Genomic DNA, 19957 nt, shown 5'->3' on the forward strand with positions numbered 1-19957 from the left:
TAATATACTGGGCGAGACTTCTAAATCAGTAATAAGGGAAGTCAGGTGGGAAGTATCCTTCTTGAAAGACACAAGTGCTTCCACATGGGGCTTCAAAAAGAAATCTACATATTCACTTATCCTCTCTGTCAAAGAGCCGCAACCCAATACTATTGACCTACCAGGTGGGCATGTCTAAAGGCTTTACATAGTGCAGTTTATTGTGTAACATATAAGGATACAGCGACTCTTAGATATTGAGTGAGTTTCAGATGTGTCATCTTGCCGCCATCATTTTGCTCATATGTAAGTGAAGACACAGTAAAAGCCATGCTACACATATCATATGTCATGCACTATTTGTGGGCTAGTTCAGCCACAAAAGTAACATGATCATAGAGCCAAAGTAAATGGTCAAAATTAAATGGTCCTAATAAGGAAGAACAATATGTGCTGATTACTCTAAGGAAAAAATTCCACCAATGACAGAATATCTTCATTGTGACTATATGTGAATCGCAAAAAATATTACAGCTCACACGGCAAGCATGTGAAATTCATATTGCCCGACGCCCGGGACATGCAGTTCAAGATGCATTTTTTTTTACATTTAGCCCTGCTGCCAGCAAGTTAATTTGTCAAAGTTACTTGTTCAGGGGTTCAGGAGAGATTCAAATCTGTCTCCTAGACATTTCTATGCAAAACTGCCTTCCTGCCACTTTTAAGAAAAACTGGCTACAAATTGCATCCTCTGTGAGCAGTTATCTCTGAAAGCCACTAAACTCTATGCTGTGTAAGTTTGGAACGCATGGCTTCAAACTCACACAGGACCTTTTTTCTAACCACATCAAAATCGCACCGCATAGATGTGAACATTAATGATGGGCTGCATGTTTGAGTTCGCTGGTCGCACCCCATAATGCACTGCACTGAGAGTGCATTATGATTGGCCAGAGCATTGCACTTGACCACAGGCCAGGTGCAATGCTTTGGCCAATCACAGGCAATAACGATGTCACAAGGGGCGGGGTGATCCCGTCCCCTTGTGACGTCATTACCCTATTAAAGAACTGTCATTGCGGCGCAGTTGTCAGACAGCGGGACCAGCGTTGAGGGTGGAGTGGATTTTTTTTCTTCTTTTGGGTCAGCGGTGGCGGCAGGCATTGTGATTGATCTTGGATCTACTTCAGGGGACTTTTTTTATATTTTTATTTTTAACAGAGTTGTCAAGAGTTTCTTTAAAGTGGATTCCCACCCCTCCCCCCAACAAAAAATAAAACGTCAGCAGCTGCAAATACTAACTTTTAATATTAGGGCACTTACCTGTCCAGGGAACCAGTTGTGTCCTCACCCCAAGCCGATTCTTCAGTCGGCTGTCGGGTACGGGTTCCACCATCTTGACTAAGGGAAATCTTGCAACTTCACCACCTGTTTCCTACTGCACATGCGCGAAGCATGCTGCACTTTGTGAATGGGCCGCAGTCCTCTGGGACCTTGGAAGTGGGGGGGGGGGGGCTGAACTCCTGGGTCAGTTCACAGCGGCAAATTTTGCCAGAAGTGGGAGCAGGTACCTATCAAAACTAGATACTCACACCACAAAAGGTGCCAAATGTGGCAACAGAGGGGGGAAGAGGCAGAAAAGTGAAGCTTCCACTATTGGGTGGGACTCTGCTTTAAGGAGCTCCTGGCATCACTGCTATTGGACACTGCCAGGTGTGTCAAATAGTTTGCCCCTCAATGGACATTGTGGTTTCTTCCACTGGCAGCTACAACACAACAGAACACAACAGTCATGTAGTGGCCGTCAGGAGAAACCACAGCTCCCAGTGGGGGACCAAGTGGGGTTGTGACATACGTGCAGCGTTTGAGCTCTTTCAAAGCTCTAAATATTTCACTCGCTGTTTCCCAGTAACAGTACACAAGTGTTCTTTCCAATGATTTCATTTTTTCCTGTATGGAAAGGGTCAAGAGAAACTCTTCTGAACGTTAAATAGCACATTTATCCTTTCCAATCTACACTCCGCTCTTTATAGAAGAAAGAGGAGCTGTCTCTGCACAGGACGGCCAGCAGGATGCTGGGAAGAAGCGATTGAATTTCTTGGCTGTACAATGCATCTCTTATATTGTTCCTCCTAACATGTATACACACCACAAACACAACATACAATCAGCACGCTACAGCTAGGCTCTACACCTCGCTACCTCAGCTGCCTACATCCCAGGAGCAAGAAACAAAGGCCAGGTTACAGCCAGAACAGTTGCAACAAAAAGTTAATAACTCACTTGGACAGGGCGGATAGGCTGTGCCTGTTGTAGGATCTGCTCAGCATTTCTGCCTGTTAAAAAAAAGTCATCCAAAGCCAGGAAGATGGAATAAGACAGTGTAAATGTCATAGTACTGTCCAGAGCTGAGATTGCCAGATGCTCTTTGCACCTAGGCAGCAGAGAATGCCATGCCCATCAGTCCATGACGACAGCCTTGACTCTGCTGCCTGCCAAGCTGACCCACCACTTTTCATCACATGACTCCAAGAGAGTGTTCACTGCTCTCCCCTCTACCGTAATCACTGTAGTAGAGCTTCTTTGTTCTTTGTCTTCAAAATCCATATACATTCCACCCCCCCCCCCTCCCCTTGATAAAACAGGAATGCGAACACCAAGCTTACTTCAGCAAGGAGAAATGACTCCAGATATTTTAGGTTTTGCTATTGGGAAATCGGGAATTCTTAAGAAGAAACTACTTTCATCCAATTCAGTGATTCTATGCTATTTCATGTTCAAAGGAAGGAGCATGGTCAGCGAAGAAGTATTTTGTTATATTTATTAGGGCTTGTTCACACCATGTCTATTGAGCTGTGCTGATCTGTGTTGATAAATGCAAGTTTAATGCAGGAACCCAGAGAAAGTTGTTTTCTAGCCGCCCTGTTCACACCATACAGATATGTTGCAGCGCATTGCATAAAAACACAGCATGTATGCATTTGTTACGCAAAACAGCTATCCTTAGAAAAAAAAATGTTGGACATTTGACCCTTGGTTTGGCCTGTACAAAAAAAAAAACACATGTAAAAAACACAATTCAACAAGCTATAAAAGCAACACAGCAGAATATGGTAAAAAATGAATGTCAATTCACGCCAAGGAGCATGAGTTTTCTGTGCATTTTTATGCACATTATGATGAAAATTAGTCCTTACTATAACATGCATTTTAAAGCCGTATTCAACCCAAAAGCATTTATTATGTTGCAGCTTACCAGTTCTTAGATGTGATGGCTGCATTGTTTTTCATTTTTCAGCTTTCTTTCCATTATTTTCTCCTGGTGATCTGGTTCTGTTGTTTTTTCCAACAGAACAAGCTATCCTGCAGATGTAGCAGTTAGAGGGATGACACAAACCATTTACCACTGACATGCGCAAAGTGCTTACAGTGATCAGCTTGCATTTATATGTAAAAACATTATCCCAAAAGGAAAGAAACTGTTTGCTGTGACTGTAAATGTACATTTTTTATTTTTTTAAAAATAACAAACAGGTCATACTTACCTGCTCTGTGCAATGGTTTTGCACAGAGCAGTCCCGATCCTCCTCTTCTTGGGTCCCCCGTCGGCACTCCTGGCTCTTCCTCTTCTCTGTTTGCCACCATAGGCACACCTATCTGCTATCTCCCAAGCCTGCTCTGTATGTCTTTAATACACACAGAGCACAGCACAACCCTGCCCATGCTCCCTCCTCACTGGCTGTAAATGACAGCAGTGGGAGCCAATGGCTCCGATTGCTGTGTCTAAGCCATAGGAGAGGGAGCGAGCCCAGAGAGCCTCGGCTCTCATGTACATAGCTAAATCGAAATTGGGCTCAAGTAAGTGTAATGGGGGGGCTGCTGCATACAAAAGTTTTTTTTACCTTCTGCCTTTAGAACCATTTTAATTGAAGTTTGGATTCAATTTGTTAGGGTATTTAAAATCTGCTAGTACATCTAACACTTCCCTTCCCCAAGAAGACCATGCGGATGTCCAAAGGTGCCCCTTGTACTCTTTCATCTGGAGTGGGGGCACTCCAATACAGACGCTTTCTTACTGGCCAGATCACCAAGTGAAAATGGGAGGAGAAAATGCCTATAAAAAGAAAACTAATTCAGCTACCACATCTAATGATTGGTAACCTGCAATATATTAAATTTTTGGTCCTGAGTTTCATACCACTTTCAACAATATTCATATAACATTCATGTTTCTAAAGTGTATCTAAAGCCAAAACATTTTATTTAGTTTGGAAAGATTGTGGAAGGGTTAGCACCTCTGCCAGGCTTTTAAGTTGTGGTGTGGAGTTGTGCTCTAACACACATTAAAATACTATTTGCTCTACGATGTACAATATATATGTCAAGACAAAATGAAAAAAAGAGACAAATGTTGTACGTCCTTGCAATACATGCACATTATACTGTGTTTAGTCCATTTAGGGACCTTGCAAGTACTGGAAAATACCTGTTGATCAGCCTGAAATGCAATCAGCCCCTAAGTCCAGTTGTGGGCTGACAAAACACAGCTTTTTTGTGGACAGAGATGTGTCAGCCATGTTCAGTGTCTTCCTAAACTAATCAACCGTTCCCACTCTCAGATTTCTACAACTAAAAAAATAATAATTTTGTAGCCCATGATAACAATGAGGGGGCCTAAACAGCAGGGAGGCCAAGAGGGAATTCCAGGTAACACTAGGGCACTGGCCCCATCAGGTCAGCAGGAGGGCCTGAGACTGCCTGTACCCCCATATCAGCAGCCCAGCAGCCATATAAATAACATCCCATTCCTCATCAGAATGCCCAATCCTCATCACTAGTGCCTCATTCGCACAGATGGTGAGAGGCTGAAAACATGCCCATTGTAAAATTCCAGGCGTTTCCTTGCACCCAGGGAGCTGCAGGTGCTGTGTACAGCCTGCCGCACAAGTGAACGACTATATGTAAATGTCGATTAGGACATTTTGAAAAATGCATGATGCATGTTTGGGTGCCATTATTCTGAATGGCTCCCCAAATGTGGTGCAAATCTGCTGCCATTGTCGCGCGACAGAATCATGTGGCAATCACAGCAAAATGTGTGCTTAAAAATTGTACTCAGCTTGTCACCCAAAAAAATAGCAGGAGCTTCTTTAGGGTGGCAAACAAAGATGAAGCAGATCATTAAAGTAAATGGGCTGCCCTATACATTATATGTGGACACGTGTGTCAATTAACCTTTTAAAATCGCAAGAGGGAACGCTTGTTTCTGCAATGCAATATGTAAATGGGGCCTTAAAGTGAAAGGTTGTATGCGGCCATACTTTTGTAAACCCCACTGTTGCAGTGCAGTGTGGTTTACTTGTGCATGTGCGTACAATGTGTTTTCAGACTGACCCTTTGATCTACACATGGTAATGCCAACTCTCTAGCAGTGTTGAGAAAGATACCTTCGTTATAACGAATGGAAACCATTAAGGAAAGATCTAAATTCTCACAATAAACAACCGAGGCAGCTCCACCGCAGTAGTCAGACTTGTCATTCAAGAACATGCCTTTTAAGTACACAAAACGAAGATTATTTGTATAGAAATGATACAAAGCAGTCACGCTCAACTAAACGGCTGCAAAGAAGGATTTTTTTGGTAAAGGGTGCTGCTTCCTTTTTTTTCCTATAGAGGGTTATAAGTCGGATCGAAGAATGTAGACATGTGAATACAGTTTGTTTTGCCTTCCTCTGGACCAAAACCGATGGGTCCGTGACAGGCCTAAACTTCAAGAACGTGCTCTTTTTTCAGCCTATTCAATGTAACTTGAGTTAATGCACCATTGTGCTTTAAGGATGAATTTCAATATAGCCAAACCAGCACAATACGATATAAGTAACCCTTCCTTCAAAGAACTATTCTGCAATCCCAGGGTACCATGATGTGCTTCAGTGGAGCATACAATACGGCTTCTATTTGTTTTATAGGGCAGCTACATGTTTTTTTTAGAGTTGATATATATGAATGCGACCCTTTTTGGGCAAAGTGACAGGCCTACATTAAGCCCACCCTTCATACACTTACCCCTTCAGCACCCCCTGCCACTCCTTTTATCACTGCCGGCATCAATTTATCTGGTTTCAGTGTGTGGTGACATCACTCCCTCTGCCATTTGACAATGTTTGGGCCTGCAATTGGCCACTAGGCCCAAGCACTGCATCACGAGTGGAAGTCACTTGCTTCTTCATTTCATTTGCAGTGGCAGTCATTAAAGCTTCATTTACATGGGCATATATATGCATACACCCCCTCAAAGGGCAGTCTTCGCCTGCAGAGAACGCATAAATGTTCCATGCATCCGTGTGCAGGCAGTTCATGTGTATTGGGATGCAGCAGCTGCATGTACACAGCCGCTGGTCCCAATCTGACTGCCGTGAAGGTGCGTGTTCCCGAACACCTGTGCCCACCATGCGGGGAAAAACAATCTTTTTCACGGATGTACGCATACGTATGCCCAGTGAATGAAGCCCAAAGTAGGAAATGAGGAGGAGTGCTAGAGAAGGGAGTATAAAACGGTCAATGGAGGGCTTAAAGCTGGTCATACACGTTATATATACATCAATCAAAATGATCAAATCAGAAACCACTTGAATAGTCACAACTTCCCTTGTGATCAATTTATTCTCGGGGTCCATTCACATGGCCTCCTCTCCCTCCTAATATATTTATTAATTAATTCTTTTATTTACCTTGTGTAAGGTTATTTAAAGGATGCTGGCCTTTTAAGCGTTTAAATGGAGTTTAGGTGGGAAAAAGAGCCCCATGTGAGCCTTTAGGACATTCTAGAACAAGTGGGGCTCAGTATATAAAGAATGTTCTCCGAGGCATTTTTGCCAGTTGGTCAGCGTTAGCTCAACAAGCTCCCTACCCTCCCACGGTTGTCACAGGGCACTTTATGTAGTTTGTCACCCTTTTATAAAAGGGGGACTTGTAGTATTTTATTCAGTTTGAGCTTGAGTCCTTAATGACTGAGCCATTTCTTTTATGAGGATGGGAAAAGGTGACAGTGCCTCTTTCCTAGAGCTGGCTGGGTGTTTCAGCTTAAAGTGGTTACAATTTTTACCTTTGTGCATTCTATGCATGAAGGTAAAAAACCTTCTGTGTGCAGTAGCCTCCCAGCCCTGCCTAATATTTATCTGAGCCCCACCCAGCGATGTGCATGAGAGCTTTGGCTCTCCGACTACTCTCCCTACTCATTGGCTGAGACAGCAGCATTAGCCATTGGCTCCTACTACTGTCAATCACAGTCAGTGAGCCAATGAAGAGAGAAAGGAGGCGGGGACAAACCACAGCTCTGTGTGTGATTAGACATCCAGAGCAGTGCCTTGGGAGCAAGAGGAGGATTGGGGCTGCTCTGTGTAAAACCACGGCATAGAGCAGGTAAGTATTGTTATTTGTTATTTATTTATTTTGTATCACTTGACCCTCCCCTTTTAGATTGTAAGCTCTAACGAGCAAGGCCCTCTGACTCCTCCTGTATTGTAACTGCACTGTTTGCCCTCACGTTGTAAAACTCTGCGCAAACTGTTGGCACTATATAAATCCTGTATAAAAGATTGCCTTTATTATCATTTTAATACAGCAACAAAAGTAAGAAGTAAGACATGTGGAAGATGGAGGAGCTTTAAAGGGGGGGGGGGGAGATATGGTGGATTGCATACAGAGGTCAGAGCTGAAGCGGGGTGAAAGTGAGATGTGAATGGGGGTTACAAAGATATGCAGCAGTGGAAGAAAGCTTAAGTGTGCCCTCTGTGTGTAGTGTACCCCTGAACTCTACAGTATGTATCTAGCCTACTCCCAAACTCTGCACTCTGTGTGCAGTGTACCCCTGAACTCTACACTATGTATCTAGCATACTCCCAAACTCTGCACTCTGTGTGCAGTGTACCCCTGAACTCTATACTATGTATCTAGTCTACTCCCAGACTCTGCACTCTGTGTGCAGCGTACCCCTGAACTCTATACTATGTATCTAGTCTACTCCCAGACTCTGCACTCTGTGTGCAGTGTACCCCTGAACTCTACACTATGTATGTAGCATACTCCCAGACTCTGCACTCTGTGTGTAGTGTACCCCTGAACTCTACACTGTGTATGTAGCGTACTCCCAAACTCTGCACTCTGTGTTACCCCCCCCCCAACTCTGCATTCTGTACATAATGCACTCATGGTATTTAATCCCCGTTTAAGACCCTCCAACTGTTAGCGAAATTGTTCACACCCACTATTTGACGGAGTTTGGACGGTGTGTGTGTAGGGGGAGGCGTTTTGGGGGGTCATGGTTGAGTTCCTGCACCTAATTTGGGAGAAAAGAAAGTCTTTTAAATATATATATATATATCCCATAACTGCTCCCAGCCTCCTGGGAGGCATTGGGGCAATCTAGCGCACATGCGCATGTGTGGGGCGCTATCAGGGGGCCAGCTATAAGAACCAAGTAGAGACAGCTGGCTCCTGATGATGTGAGGAAGAACAATGGCAAAGCTAGACTGGGTGTGCAGCAGCAGATTACAGCATAACAATGCCGGATTTGGGAGTATGTTTATTGAGGATGGAGTGAACGTAATAAAACAGTTAGGTGATGTTGCTATTTAACATTTTTACCCCAGTAGTAAAGCTATTAGGATTTTTTCCTATTGCATCCTTGTACATGAGTGATGCTAAACCCTTCTGGGACCTAGGATAGTAGGACTTTTACTTATCAGTGTCCTCTAGAGGCATTTCTTGACATTTCTTGCCACTGTACCGCTAACATTTAAAAATCTGATCTTTCTCCCTTCTGTGCCTGAGAAAACACAGAATTACTGAAAAAGAACACTGCCTAAAAATGATTACAGAATCTAGAACAAAAGGCCATTTTTATGTGAAACTAGATGCCAATCAATAATGTAAAATGCAAACCTTTCCAAATATTCTCAGTATTGCTCTTGTACAGATGCCTGAAAGTCAACATGCTTTTTTTTGTGTAAATTGAACCAGACTCCTGTATTATTGCATTATGCTTGTGAGAAAATGCATGGCCAGCAATTAATGAAAATTCAAGTGATTCAGAGCATAAAGGTAGCCAGAACAGCTGGCTTATAGTAGAGATACTGTATTGTTTAGAGTGTTACTAAACCCATTACCCTGCATTCACTATATCTGGTCTCCCACAGTACACACAACATGGAAATGCAATTATTTTAGTAAATATAAACTGCTAAATACCTTTTCTGATCAGCAGTATATATCAGTCTTGAGAGATCTATCAGTGTCCAGCAGAGCACTGGTTAAATCTTTTAGGAGGAGTTTTCATTCTGCTCTAGGAGGATGCAGAACCCCTGACGTCTGTATGGACAGTGCTGATTTGCCCTGTGCTGATCACATGCACTCTCCCAAGAAAAAAAAACAAACCTCTCTAGCAATACACACCAAACTGAGCATGTGCAAATGCCTATGGTTCAGTCTGTCTTATCAGGAGATAAGAGGTGGTCCCTTGAAAGAAGGGGAGGAACAGAGAAGTCAGGATCAAACGGCTTTTTTACACAATGCAGAGAATTAACCCCTTAGGCTCCACAGTGAGTATAACAAGCATGCTTTACTGCATATACAGACTGATTTTACTGTTGTGGGTTTAGTAACACTTTAAGGGCTTGTTCACACTTTGGGGACTGGGAGGCAGAAAAATAGATGGTTGAGCTGCAGTCTGCAAAGCCAGCCATATGGGGCTGTACACATATCACAGCAAAAATGATACTGTCTGTTGCATTTGGTGAGCAATACTGCCGCTGAACATGAACCACTTAAATAAGTAGGGCTGTGCTGAAACTACCCTTCATTCATGTGCAACGTATCGCTTCCCAGCTGAAGGTCAGCCATCCTCTGAAAAGCAATTCACCTGCAGATCACTTTCAGAGGGGCAGCAGCTGTTGCAGGACCCACCTCCTCCTCCACTGGGAAAAGCTGTTTCATAGTGTACACTACATGCAACACAATCTGTGATTGGGGGAAAGTCTGATGAGTCACATAATTCTCTTCCCCATTCATAGGTCATGTTACAGACTGTGTAATCATTAAAAGAACCTTTCCCAATAGAACAGGAGGAGGGAAGGGGGGTCACCATCCATTTCACAGAAGGCTTGGACCTATCAACCATCGCAGTGCGCAAGGTACAGCAACAGAAAGAGGATCTGTCATCGCTGCACAGAAGATTTCTACATGATACAGCTTGCTTCACAATGTGGGACATACTTCATTACAGGTAGGTCACTAATCCAAAGAGACTATTTTTTTTTCTTTGGCTAAATTCCATACATCGTGTAAGTGTACCACCTTAAGGTATTTATTACCTCTCATGGAGATCACAGTGCTCCTCTTGACAATGCCTTACATCAATTTTCTTTCCAGAAGGATGGGGTCATCTTTGTTCAGCTATCATCCAGGGGCAACATCTACTTTCTGCACTGAGATGCCAGCTCAGAGATGACAGTCATGTAAATTCTGGTGCCCAAGCAGCTCTTGGCTGTGTTCACAAATGTCTGACACAGGTCAGCCCCTGCTGCAGCCTCTCACCTTGTGATTGGCCACAAAGTTTCAATTATTGTAGCCTGATCAATGCGGGAGAGAAGAAGTAAAAAGCTTCTTGCTACCTGCAGAAGACCGATGACATCATCAGTCAAAGTCATCAGTCTTGGGTTCAAGGAGAGCTTTTGAATAATAAGTTGAAAAAATTCAGTACACTGCTGCTGTGACATGTCAGGAATGTATTCATGCAGACATACTAAGTTAATAAAAGGTCCATGTTAAGTTGTTACCTTTAGAACCTCCCAATTATGGAGGACAAGTACTGCTCCTCTTCGGCCTGCTTATGGCTTTATGCTGCCATCTTCTAAGGATCAAACGACCCGCTGAGGCCTGGAGCCATTGTCTGATGTTCTCTGTCTTCTGTCTGTCTCACGTTTGGCAGGAGTAAAATATATCTGCGATTTTTTAACTGACAAATTAAATAAGCTTAAAAAATGCAGGAGAGATCAATGTCTCCCTCGACGCACGCATCCAATAAATTTAATCTGTTTTCCATTTTCTGTCAGGCGAATCGAGCGTCCGTTTATCATGCAAAACAAGTCACATGGACTGTTTGCTGGGAAACATAAGTAAGATAAAATGTAGCACAATGAGAAACAGCTGAAAATGTTCATAGAAGGCCAGAAATCGAGGTAAAAACACGTAAATATAAACTGAGCACATATTGTGACAAGTATTGAAAAGTGAGCATTAATTCTGTGTAAACCAACAAGCAGACTTTTCACTGATGTATTGTTATACTGCTGACAAGTATGGCATGAAAAACCTGATGCTGGTAATGTGGAGCTTCTCCTACCAAAAGTGATGTTCCTGATTTGGGTGGGCATGGGTCATTAACATGACCCACTCCCATCTTGGAGGTATAGAAGCCATGCCAAGGTTGGAGTGACACTAGTCTACATCGGTGAGCAGCTAGGCTGTAGTCAGCCTAATCTCTGATTGTTCTTGTTTTCTGAATTTGTTGGGTTCCACTAAGTGTAGGGCATTGTTTACTGCTGCCTGCTCCTGGGGAGTGTTCTCAAGCAGACCACGCAAGAAAATACAATTTTATGGGTTATGAATAAATACTTTCAATGTGGGCAATCAGTAGGAGATGTACTGCCAGTAATGTAGGCTAAGGCCGGCCATACATGGGTCGAAATTCGACTGATCCGGACCTAAGTATAATCGGACGATTTTCGCTCTTAGTGGGTCAATGGCACCGGCCGATTTTTGTGGTTCCTCTCCTTTTCGGTGATCAGGCATGTTGGAAAATTTGTGAAAAAATACCGATTTTCGACTCAATGATGGCCAAATCGTACGATCATGTTTCCGAAAAGAATATGCGCATGAGCCGTGACCTGGAAGGAACAGAAGTTTCGCCTGTTATATGGGGTGAACTTTATGACTTGGTCGGACAATTTTCGAAATCATTTATGGCACCATCGGATTACCAAGCAAACGTTTTCTATTGTTGGACGAAAAATCGTTAGGAATTTGAACCATGTATGGCCTACATAAGGAAGCAGATAAATATTAATTGTGCTTATAAAGGATTCTTGCCTCCCAGGGTTTGCCTCGAGAGAATGTCTATGTGTGTGGGGTTCTGCCAATGTCTCCCAAGTCTGCTGCCTGGAGGGGGTAGAATTCCAGATTCAAGTCTCAAGGTTTGGGAATGGGTCAAAGCTAGGGCCTGGAAGACATGAAGGTGGCTATAAAGGGGGAGCACCTTCAAGTTTGCTAAGTCCATTGCTGGTTTCAGCTAAACCTACATCATAACAAACTCTCAATAAATGCTGTATTACATGATGTTCATACTCACTCAGTCACTATGAGATTAGTCTTTTGTATTCTGCAAAAAAACCTGGTTGATCCTGCTCTATCTCCACCTTCTGTTCATGTTCACAATTCAGCTAGGGATTTTGCAGCTGTAGTGGCAACTCTGCACATGCTCAGTTTTGAGTGAGTTTCTATGCTGAACATTTCCTCCCTATCACATCTGAGCAGGCCTTATGACTATAGAGTCACACACGTGGCTGTATTTATAGTGGTACATGACAGCCCACTCCCTCCCTCCTCCTCCATGCCCACTAACCAGCTAAACACAATGGGGGCGGAATATTACATGTAGATTGATGGAGGCTTCATCTCCCTCTTATTCTAAGACAGCCTGTGACTGGCAGAAATCCACCCACACCCTGTTATTCCACAAAATAATAAATGTTTCATTTCAAATATATGTTTGTATGCTAATTTAAAACAGTTTATTGATATTATTTATTTATTTTTACTCCAAAGGCTGTTTTTTTTATTTTGAACATGTGACCTGCTTATGTTTCTCTGCAGACAGACTAAGAAAGATCTGGGTCATGTGACAGCTATATATTGATTAGGAACAAGGTACTTTTTTATTACGCTAATTACAGTGCCATTATCCACATACAGAAATAGAAGGAACAATGTAAATTAAACAGTGTGTGCTTAGTATCACTAAAGGCACACAACTGAAGATTGCCAGTCTTGGCTTAAAGTGTTACTAAACCCCGGACCTTGCATTCACTATATCTGGTCTCTCACAGTACACACAACATGGAAATGCAATTATTTCAGTAAATATAAACTGCTAAATACCTTTTCTCATCAGCAGTTAGAGCAGTCTTGTGACTTCTATCAGTGTCCAGCAGAGCACTGGTTAAATCTCGTAGGAGGAGTTTTCTTTCTGCTCTAGGAGGATGCAGGACCCCTGACCTATGTCTGGACAGTACTGATTGGCCCTGTGCTGATCACATGCACTCTCCCAAGAAAAAAAAAACCTCTCTTGCAGTACACACCGAACTGAGAATGTGCAGAGTGTCTCCACACAACATGTCTTATCAGGAGATAAGAGGGGGATGCTGGAAGAAGGGGAGGATCAGAGAAGACAGGATCAAACAGCGTTTTTACACAGTGCAGAGGATTAACCCCTTAGGTTCCACAGTGAGTATAACAAGCATGCTTTACTGCATATACAGACTAATTTTACTGTTGTGGGTTTAATGTCCCTTTAAAGGCACACTACAGGCACCACCTCGGGAGCTGAATTTATTTACGCCACGGGAATCCTAGTCACTGTATCCCGTGAACCCTATCTGTCTCTCCCCTGGACTTTGAGTCAATAAAACCTTCAAGCAAATACTGACAGCTTGGATTATGGCCATCTGGTTACCATTGGTGGGTCAGTGAGTGCTTTAGGGCAGCTGACGTTGAAGGGCTTATTCAACTCAGCAGCTTCTTTGGGCATCATCGCTACACAGGCTACCATTGCTGAAATCCCCTTCTGGACACGCTAGTTGCCTGGCAACCATATCTGAAGTCTGTTATTTTATTGTTGATGTTATTTTATATTGTGAACAGTGTAATATTAGCATTTGTTTAAGAATATTCCGGGTTACTAAGGGACTCATTTATAAAGGAGAATGGATATCCCCATCCACTCTCCGTTATATTTTGTACACCGGTAGTTACTTCGTATCTGCATTTTGCAGAAAATTCATAAAATATAAGCTGCAGAATAGATCCCTTCTCTGCTTAACATGATTGCTGGGGAGCTGGTCACATTACCATGTCACAACCTGATATTCTTCCCAACTTTTTTTTCTTTCCTCACATACTCCATTTCTTCTAACAGTGCTTATCTGGCTTTGTAGACCTGAAGCTAACTGTGCTAAGCACACTTATGAAGCATATTGCTTTGCTTTATCAGGCTCCATGCACACCAGCTTTATTTTTTTTAAGCTAAAAAAAGCTGAAAAAAAAATGCTGGTAATAGCGCTTTTTAGTAATGTTTAAAGGCGTTTAGAAGAATGTGTTTTATTAGCATGTTTGCAGTATATGTAGGGAAAAAAAAGCTATTTTAGTAGCGCCGGAGCTTGAAAAACACTACTAACCTAAAATAGTGTGCATGAACACACAGGATAACACTATTTAGCTTCTAGGAGCAGAAAAAATGCTGATAACAGCTGCTAGGAGCTTAAAAAAAACACTAGTGTGCATGGAGCCTGAATGCAAGTTTTTTCTGTTTGTATATTTGTTTTTTTGTGGTCAGTTTTTAAAGCAGTGGTATGGCAGTGATACAGCCGCATTGCTACTTTAGAAATTGGACCCTAAGTCTCTCTCTCTGTGAAGCTGTTTATCGCCTTCATGGGGAGAATTTAGAGAAGCGCTCGGGACAACTAAAAAAGTGTCTGCAAATCATGGTGTTTGGCTGTCATACCAGGGCACATGCCAGGTAACAAGGAAACTAGTTACTCTGTTCACAGAGTGCAGGAAACAATGACTGCTCCCTATGATCAGATACAGGAGCACTGCCAGTAAGAGCGGGTACCTTTTTTAATCAGTGGTATGTTACACAGGCGTAGCTATGGATAGAACAAAGCTTTTTTTTTTTGCCAGGCAAACTAAAGAATCAGGGTAATGTTATTGCGTCCATATGTAAAGTTGCACACCACTCTCCACAAAACTAAAAACAAACTACTCTTCCAGCACAAACTCCAAAACTGTGCAGCTCCCCTGTCTGAAGTGCTTCACTCCCAGTGGAGTCCAGTTGTACAATTGTGTTCCATTGGGGGGACGCTCCACTTAGCTCCTCCCTCTGAAGTGCTTCACTCCCTAGTGGAGTCCATTTGTACACCTATGCTCCATACGGCAGACACTCCACCCAGCTCCCTTCTGAAGCGATTCACTTCTAAGTGGAGTCCAATTGCACAACTGGGCTCTATCGAGGAGACACCCCACCAAACTCCTATCTCAAAAGTGCTTCACTTCCCAGTGGGGTCCATTTGTACAACTGGGCTCCATTAGGGGGAAACGCCTCCCAGCTCCGCTCTCTAAAGCACTTCACTCCCCAGTGTAGTCCAATCGTGCAACTGGCCTCCACTGGGGGGGGGGCACTTCACCCAGTTCCTCTCTCTGAAGCCCTTCACCCCCCCCCGTGGAGTCCAATCATACAACTGAGCTCCACTGGGGGGGGTGAATCGCTCCACTGTCTGATGAGGGCTGGAACAATCAAGTTAATTTTTACCCTTGTAGAGAGTGGTATGCGGCTTCATATTTATATGTGTAGACTCAACTGGGGAGTGTCAGATCCCAAGGCTGCCTAAACTTGCAGATTGATGATTGTGGCTGTGGTCCTAAAGCAGTGTCACAAAACAAGTGAGTACTTATTGTTACTATTCCTTCAGCTTTAAAGCAATGGCAAAGCGGTACTGGTGCCTAAATAGCGTAATCCATTTACAAACAAGCTTAGACCTCAACAAATGTGAAGTTTAAATGTATTAAAGTGCCCGCTTTTGTGGCAATAATTCATACATTCAATGGCACTTTCCCAAAAGCAGCAATAAAGGACTTGGCCTTCCTTTGGGATTAAAAAATAGTTTGGCTGGTGTTATTGTAGGGAGTGTATTAGCCTGAAAGGCCCCATTCATTGCATATTGCGGTGACAGCTTAGTGAGATATCGAAGTTCTATTCAAATAGTTCCCTGAAATTCACAGAATGCCCACAGGATTGCTTAAGAGGGGAATGTATATTTGTTTTAACTCAATCCAGTTCTGGAAACCTGCAGAGGGAGGAGATTAAAAGCCTTTAAAGGGAAACTATTGTGGATATCCAGTTTGGGCACATTTTAAATTATTACTAAACATTTACCTTAAAGTGCACCTTTCAATAATTTTATGTCTGCATGAATAAACTACTGACATGTCACAATATACAGCAACATTGTCATTTTCATAAAATTCACCTGTTATAAATAATAAGCAGTCCTTGAGCTCCAGTGCAGTGACTTTGCCTAGGCTGAGATGATGTCAACAGTCTGCTGCAGACAGGAGGGAGTATTTCCCTAGTCTCCACTCCTCCGGTGACAAGACTGTACACTGTAAGATTGTAGCAAATTAGCAAGATGAGAGGGTATAGCAGGGGCTGATGTGTGTCAGACATTTTTGGAAACTGCTAAGAATGGAACAGGCCCAGGGTTTACATGAGTGTGTCATCTTTGACACAGCATCTTAGTCCAGGAAGAAGAGTCTAGATGTGATCATTGACTACACAAAGGTGGTTCCGCCCTCTGAAGAGATAAGCAGATCAAGGCATTGTCAGGGGGAGCTCTGTGATCTCTTGCACTGCCTCATGTACATATATCTGTTTACAAATTATAGATATCACATCTGCAATAAAACAGCTTTACCTGCCTGTTTGATATCTTCTGTGGAATGTACATGAAGATGTGCTTGTGCAGCTCAGTGTAATTTTTGGCATGCCATGGTTCCAGAGGTTCCGGAATGAACAAACCCCCGTACTCATGTGTGGGAACTATGTCATTCCCCCACCAGCCAATTAAGACAGCCAAAGACCGCACACTCAGAAGAAGCCAGTGAGTAGACATCAACATCAGTGAGGGAGCTTGTGGACATTGTATCACTGGAGTAGAGGGGAGTATTTGTAGACTTTGCGTTACCCATGCATTGCAAAGCAAGAGGTTGGCCTCCTCTCCAGCTGCACATGTTCATCTTTCCTTCTGTCTTCTTCTCTGCTCAGGTGTCAATAGCAAAGTGAATACCCAATATTTTCCCAGTATAGAGGAGCATGTGATTCATTCCCTTTTTTCTAATTTGGCAGTGCCGATGCTTGGCCTTTTGTATGAACTTGGGTAAAGAATCCTCTGCCCTGTGTAGTCTCCAAGTCATCACACAGAGCTTATAGTCCGAGAAGAGTGGGAAGTAAAGGAAAGTGTTTCTATTTTAGGAGACAGTCCCATAGAGGTTTACACTATATATAGCTAGATGGATGAGGACATTTCTCTAAAAGACAGATTTCAAGTGTTTCCAGTGAAGGATACTGGCATTACTATCACAAACAAAGGCATTTTAGACAATTGTTCACTTCTAGCAATGTGGTAGGGGATGGTCCTTTTCTGTTCCAGCATGACTGTGCCCCTGTGTACAAAACCAGCTCCATAAAGTCATGGTTTGATGGGTTTGGTATGGAGGAACTTGAGTAGTCTGCACAGCGCCTTATCCTCAACCCTACTGAACATCTTTGGGGTGAATTGGAACATTGACTGTGAGAGCCAGGTTGTCTCATCCAATATCAGTACCTGACTTCACAAATGCTCTTTAGGTTAAATGGACACAAATTCCCATAGATACACTACAAAATCTTATAAAAAACCTTTTTAAAAGAGTGGAGGCTGTTATAGCCCCAAGGGGGATTCAACTTCACATTAATAACTATGGTTTTGGAAAGGTAATTTCAACAAGCCCCTCTCTAAGTATATTGGTCATGTATCTGAACATTTTTGGTCTTATGGTGTATATACAATTAAGGCAAAGGTTTCAGCTGTCACATTCAGTTAACTAAGGAGCTGAGGAAGAGTGGAAGGGAGACTGGGTAGTTAGGATTAAGAGAGCTATGCAGAGTGGGTAAGTGTACTTTCTTCTGAAAGTAATCCTACCCTTTAAAAATAACAAATTACTTTATCTCTGACAACATCATAACAGGACGCGGCTATGCAATGCAGGGAAGCAACATTTGGGGCAAGGAAGAATGGGTTACTATAGGGGGTAGATGCACTTTATGTAAAAGTACACATATTTTTCAAAGTAAACTTTGCAAAATGAACTCAAAATATGCATCCACTTTAAATCTGCTGTGCTTTCTCTGCAGGGTTTTATCTATTCTGTACTACTGACAATTTCCTGTTTAAATTTTCATCTTCAAACATTACTTGGCCAAAAAATGTATTGCTTTTTAAACAGGACAGTCTGTCTAAATAAGAAAGAAAGAGCGTTTCACCTAACCTTTTTTTAGCACAGCTCTAGCGTTAAAGGTTCTGAAAAAACATTTAGCATAATCAAGATAAAACACTGAATTCCTTCAATGTTTACCTTTATAGTATTTGAGAGTAGCCCGCCGTGCTGTCTTCTGTCAAGTCTGCTTGTTTTGGAATAACTGCAGACTAGCCACGCACCAGAATGTTATGTGCACTGTAAACCATATCGCCATACAATCCTCCTCATCTCTTTCCCCATTTCCTTCTTATGGTATGTAAGAGACAAAAGCTGGCCATACACAAAACATTTCTCACATTCAGCCCAGATTCCCCTATCCACGCCACACAGCATAGGTGGACGAATTTGCAGCTTCCGGCTTTTGTATTCTGACAGCCGGCACCCGTGGCTGTCAGAATACCTGAACAATGACTACAGCTGACTGTCTGCAATAACCGTACGGCTGACTCTTTTCCACCCAGCTCCTGTTGGTGTTGGCAGGGCCACCCACGGTTTGAATTTTGGCTGATTCACAGGAAGAGGCTGAAATGTGAGCTGGCCAGTTTTAAGCATGCACATGCCTAACAGCATCTGATTAATTTACAGTATGTGAATTGAATAAGACCAAGGCTAAACTACATGGGCAGAAACTTGTGGACATCTGATCATCATACCTATATAAGTCTATTGGCCACCCCTTTCCAAAACCATGGGCATTATAATGGAGTTGGTCCCCCATATGTGGCTATCAAAACTTCCACTCTAGGAAGGCCTTCTACAAGATTTTGGAGTGTGTCTGGGGGTATTTGTGTCCATTCAGCCAGAAGAGTATTTACGAGGCCAGGTACTAATACTGAACAAGAATGCAAATACCTGGCTTACAATCAGTAATTACCAAAGGTTTTTCACTAGGTTTGAAGTCAGCTTTGTGAAGACCACTTGAGTGCCTCCACATCAAACTCATCAAACTATGTCTTTATGGAGCTGGCTTTGTGCACAGGGACACATTCATGCCAAACTCTTAATCAAGGTTGGAAGCACACAATAGCTAACAATGACTTTGCACACTGAAGCATTAACAGTGTTCTTCACTGGAAACACCTGAGCTCAATAATTTGGAGGGGTATCCACATAAGTTTTGGACTTCTACTAGACGGATGTGACTACTATTTTCTGTTGAAAGCCTGACAGCTTATTGGGTTATAGAGTAAACAATCATGCAGTTAAAGTCTTCTCCAAGCTCACCTCCTTCTGTAAATTTATTAAACCCTTCCCCTCCAGCTCCAATTGCTTAAAAAGATTGTAGATTAGCAGCCTTGTACAATAACCCAAAGCCTGATTTGTTTTGTGCATAACCACCCATTCTCGGTCAATAGTTTTGCTGTGAGAGAGGATACGTTCACTTGACAGTACACCCTCCAAACACTTACTGGGCTTTTTTTTATTACCAAAGACATGTAGCAGAATACACTTAATACAAATTTATGAAGAAATTAGATTTTTTTTATTGGATATGTTTTTCTTTTTTTTTTCAAAATTGTCGGTCTTTTTTCATTTCTAAATTAAAAACCCAGTGGTGATCAAATATC

At 42.6% G+C, this 19957-nt stretch overlaps 1 protein-coding gene across 6 annotated transcripts in view; it reads right to left on the minus strand.

Moving 5' to 3' along the window:
• Nucleotides 1-19957, minus strand: part of CALD1 (caldesmon 1) — a 229284-nt gene that overhangs the window by 88720 nt on the left and 120607 nt on the right. The window contains exon 1 of one of the 6 annotated variants that reach the window (XM_089679494.1): nt 2263-2468. The exons of the other annotated variants lie outside the window; for them this stretch is intronic. Within the exon in view, the coding sequence (XP_089535620.1) occupies nt 2263-2309 (47 nt within the window). The 5' untranslated portion in view covers nt 2310-2468. Of the gene's footprint in view, nt 1-2262; nt 2469-19957 lie in introns of those variants that run through there. 6 annotated transcript variants of the gene reach the window in all.

The sequence above is a fragment of the Staurois parvus genome, unplaced genomic scaffold (assembly GCF_062004578.1).
Source record: "Staurois parvus isolate SC_StPar_1 unplaced genomic scaffold, SC_StPar_1.0 ptg000225l, whole genome shotgun sequence".
NCBI lineage: Eukaryota > Metazoa > Chordata > Amphibia > Anura > Ranidae > Staurois > Staurois parvus.